We start from the raw sequence: 4213 nt of genomic DNA on the forward strand, positions 1-4213 counted from the left end.
ATGTCTGTAATCCCAACACTTTGGGAAGCCGAGGTGGGCAGATCATGAGGTCAAGAGATCGAGACCATCCTGGCCAACGTGGTGGAACCCCGTCTCTACTAAAAATACAAAAATTAGCTGGGCAGTGGCACACGCCTGTAGTCCCAGCTACTCAGGAGGCTGAGGGAGGAGAAACGCTTGAACCAGGGAGGTGGAGGTTGCAGTAAGCCACGATCTCACTAATCCAGCCTGGCAACAGAGCAAGACTCCGTTTCAAAAAAAAAAAAAAGCCACTTTGACTTTTTACTGTGTCCTTGGCAAGCAACTTCCTGGTTCTACCTTCCTGTTCTACAAAATGAGAAAACCTAAAAGTGACTTCATCTACAAGCAACACTTTTTACTTCTATGTTCCCTGTTTACCAGTGCTGTTCCCCAGAACTTTCTGCAGTGACAGAAATGTTCTATGATCCCTGTAGCCTGGTACAATGGCCTCGTGGTAGCAGCTGAGAACTCACTGTATGTTGCCCCTTATTACACAGCAGTCGTTAACAGATCAAGTCCCTAGATCCCCATAGAGAAAGCTGCCAGCCCAGCACGGTGGCTCACGCCTATAACCCCACCACTTTTGGGAGGCCAAGGTGGGCGGATCACCTGAGGTCAGGAATTCGAGACCAGCCTTGCCAACATGGTGAAACCCTGACTCTACTGAAAAAATACAAAAAAATTAGCTGGGCAAGGTGGCAGGCACCTGTTTAAGCAATTCTCTGAATCAGCCTCCCAAGTAGCTAGATTACAGGCATCCACCACCACGCCCAGCTAATCTTTATATTTCTAATAGAGATGGGGTTTTACCACCTTGGCCAGGCTGGTCTCAAACTCCTGACCTTGTGGTGATCCACCAGCCTTGGCCTCTCAGAGTGATTACTGTTGTGAGCCACACCACTGGGCTCTCCTTGTTTCCTTTGTATTAAAGATCATTGGCTAGGCATGGTAGCTTGTACCTGTAACTTTGATACATTGGGAAGCTGAGGCAGCAGGATTGCCTGAGCTCAGATGGCCAGGCCTGAGCAACACAGTGAGACCTGTCTACAAAAACAAGAATTCAGCTGGGCATGGTGGCTCTTGCCTATAATCCCAGCACTTTGGGAGGCCCAGGAAGGTGGATCACTTGAGGTCAGGAGTTTGAGACCAGCCTGACCAAACATAGTGAAACCCATGGATACCTGTAATCCAAGCTATCTGGGAGTCTGGGATTGAAAAAATACACCCACAAGGATGAGCCATATATCCACCAAGGTCTGCAGCCACCAATGGCCCAAACCACTCCTATCTGAGTTGTGCCTGCACACTGGACTCTACGGCGGGAGGTATAGAGACAGAGACCCCCTAAATTCTGCCTCCACCCATCCACGCCAAGCCCAGTGTGACCACTTCTGGGGAGGGTTAAAATCCAGACTGGCAACAGGTCGAGGATGTTTACTGATTTCTGTCTGGTTAAACACCCGATACCAACACGTAAGGCCACGCACAGTTCTTGAAACTTTAAAATCCCTCAAAAACTGTTTATTACACAGATGAATTTTGATAGTCATGATGGGCTTATCGGTAGGATTTCTGGTAGCGAGCACGGGCACCAGGGCCTCCAAACTTTTTGGACTCGCAGCGACGGGGATCAGCTACCAGCAGGGTCCGGTCATACTGGATGAGGATGTCTTTGATCTCCTTCTTGGAAGCCTCATCCACATCTGGCAAGAAGAGTAGGGATAAAGATTTAGATAATCACAGAGTCCTTGACGTGATCCCCACACACCCACCTACCTCATGGGAAGGACCCATGCTCACTCACATTTCTGGTAATAGGCCACCAGGGCTTTGGAGATGGACTGACGGATAGCTGTGAGGAAGACACACATATAAAGGATACAGGAGTTCTGTGAAGGCCTCCCTCCCAGAGCCACCTCCCCTATGCGCCCAGTTCCTGGGACTCACCGTAAATCTGGGCTACGTGACCACCACCCTTCACACGGACACGGATGTCCACACCAGCAAATCGCTCCTTGCCGAGAAGCAGAACTGGCTCCAGCAGCTAAAGGAACAGGGGGAAGGAACAGGGATTTAAGTTACATGCTGGGCAGCTTAGTCATCTCACTGGGCTTCTCCTTGTCTTTGTGGCTTCTGCCACCACTGGCCTCAAAGTACTAGTGGATAGGGGTCAGGGTGTCACTCCGAGCCCCCCTACAGAGAAAAGTAAAAAAAGCCAGATTATGAGACTGCTGAAGTGGCAAGAAATATAGGCAAGGTAAAGGGAACAAGATCTGGGCTCCCTCCTACTTGTGTACCTCAATGGACCTCAAACACCCTATCTCTAAGACTGGTTCTTAGAAGGCTGAACAGTAAGGAGCATACCAGTGGCTTCTGAAACTCCCAAGGGTGAGTTTCAAACAGTCGAAAGCCATCCCCCGGACTGTTCAGGTACCTTTTCTATTTCCTACCTGAGCTCTCTGCCTTTTCTTTGCGCCTCACGGATTTCCAGAATTACAATACAACCTGTCCCTGTCCCTAGACCTTTCCCAGCTCTAGGTCTTTTACCAGTGCCTCTGTCTGGATACTTTCTCTACCTGCTTTCAGCTCACAGGTCTCCTTCCCCAGTTCTGACCACTTTGGATCAGCTTCTGGTATTAGGCTCAGTCCTTCTCCCCACCTAGGCTGGCAGGTCCATGAAGGTAAAACCTGAAGTCATCTGGATTACTGCTATGTCCCCAAAACTCAACAGAGGGTACACATACAAATCCTTCAAATAAAGTGACAGCCAATAACAGTAACATTCAACACCTGCTATACAAAGGAATCTCAGAATTTTTATTAAATTCAAGGCCAGGCATGGTGATCACATCTGTAATCCCAGTCCAGGCAGAAGGATCACCTGAGACCAAGGACCAGCCTGGGCAACAAAGTGAGACACCATGTCTACAAAAAAAAATTTCTGAAATGAGCCAGGCATGGTGATGTGCCTGTAGTCTTGGCAACCAAGAGCCTGAGGTGGAAGGATCTCCAACTCAGGAATTCAAGGCTGAAGTTCATTAGGATTGTGCTACTGCACTCCAGGGTGGGTGACAGCAAGATACTATTCTTAAAAAAGAACCTTATATCTAAAAAAAGAATTTTTTTTTAACTGATCCTGCAATGTACATATTCTTTCTTTTAAAAACGCTGCTTTAGACGCTTGGGGTTTATCAGGATCAAAACACTGATCCTTGTAAAAATAAAGCTATGAAACCGGTGTTCCTCCACACTTTGGGTCACCCCCCTCCATCCCAGTTAGATGAACTTCCTAACATTCCAGTTTTCAAAGCAACCCCTTAATCTTCAACATCCCCATCTCGGGTTTTACATCTTCTGAACCTCAAGCCCGGCTCTATTGCCAAATACCCTACTTTTCTACAACCAATACAACTTCTAAACATCCCGCTGCTGATACCAGCCCCCTCAGCTTTCAAGAGCTACTATATCTCCAAGAGTCCTCCATCCACTCAACGCCGGTGCCCGATGCCAGCACCTTGTATTGCAGCGTGCGCGGCTCAATCATCTCCAGGGGCCGCCCATTCACCTTGATGAGACCATTGCCGCGTTTGCAGTGCGCCACAGCTGTGGCTGTTTTCTGTGGAATACAAGAGGAAGAGTGGCCCCGTGAGCTCGGGCTCCAGCTCCCATGTTGCCCCCGTATTCCTGCCCACCGTCCTCTCCCAGACCCTGACCTTCTCCTTCCCCTCCCCTTCCCATCCGGCATCTAGCTCACCTTGCGTCCGAAGACCTGCACCGACTGCAGCGGGCCCTTGGACGGCATGGCTGCAACCGTGGACGAGAGAACCTAACCGCGCGGCGCTCCAACCGGAAAAGGAAAGCCCGGGGCCACCCTGGCCGCTTTTCAGGGTCTGCGCAGGCGCCTTGAGCGCTGCGTCGCGACGGGAGAGAGCTTTACGGCTTCTGTTGCGGCTAAGGGGCGGGGCGTCTGATCAGCCGCGGGAAGGCCCTTAGGAGCTCAGAGCGGGCGTGCCCTGTGAGGCGGAAGTGGCGGGCTCTGTGGGCGGAAAGGGTGGGTCGTGGGAGTGTAGTGTGCGGATTGATGGGAACGTTTCGCGAATGTGCTTCGCGTTCTCGGTAGTCGTCGATTGCCGCAGCTCTCCTTTGCGTTCTGACTCTTTTTTTTTTTTTTTTTTTTTTAAACTTTAAAATC

At 50.1% G+C, this 4213-nt stretch overlaps 1 protein-coding gene and 1 pseudogene across 4 annotated transcripts; one reads left to right on the top strand and one right to left on the bottom strand.

Moving 5' to 3' along the window:
• Window positions 1-1442: 1442 nt before the first annotated feature.
• RPS16 (ribosomal protein S16) lies at window positions 1443-3933 on the bottom strand. 4 transcript variants are annotated; one of them, XM_011952432.1, is made up of 6 exons: window positions 3776-3933; window positions 3536-3637; window positions 2011-2065; window positions 1969-1980; window positions 1826-1873; window positions 1443-1724 (listed from the first exon to the last, which is right to left on the bottom strand). In XM_011952432.1, the coding sequence occupies exons 1-6, from the start codon at window positions 3821-3823 to the stop codon at window positions 1579-1581; spliced, it is 411 nt and encodes a 136-aa protein (XP_011807822.1). In that variant the 5' UTR covers window positions 3824-3933; the 3' UTR covers window positions 1443-1578. The 4 variants fall into 4 exon arrangements, with proteins under 4 accessions (XP_011807822.1, XP_011807823.1, XP_011807821.1 ...); XM_011952433.1 differs by having other exon boundaries at window positions 1969-2065; window positions 3587-3637; XM_011952431.1 differs by having other exon boundaries at window positions 1969-2065.
• A 186-nt stretch (window positions 3934-4119) lies between these two features.
• The window catches only part of LOC105519228, a 7799-nt pseudogene continuing 7705 nt past the window's right edge, over window positions 4120-4213 (top strand).

The sequence above is a fragment of the Colobus angolensis genome, unplaced genomic scaffold, assembly GCF_000951035.1.
Source record: "Colobus angolensis palliatus isolate OR3802 unplaced genomic scaffold, Cang.pa_1.0 Scaffold34, whole genome shotgun sequence".
Classification (NCBI taxonomy): domain Eukaryota; kingdom Metazoa; phylum Chordata; class Mammalia; order Primates; family Cercopithecidae; genus Colobus; species Colobus angolensis.

Bases quoted from the DNA above. Each gene is read 5' to 3' on its own strand.
- RPS16 (XM_011952431.1), bottom strand. From the start codon at position 3,823: ATGCCGTCCAAGGGCCCGCTGCAGTCGGTGCAGGTCTTCGGACGCAAG. The intron at 2,066-3,535 runs GTGCTGGCATCG...CTGTTCCTTTAG, and splicing joins CGCGCACGCTGCAATACAAG to CTGCTGGAGCCAGTTCTGCT. The intron at 1,725-1,825 runs GTGAGTGAGCAT...TCTTCTTGCCAG, and splicing joins GGTGGCCTATTACCAGAAAT to ATGTGGATGAGGCTTCCAAG.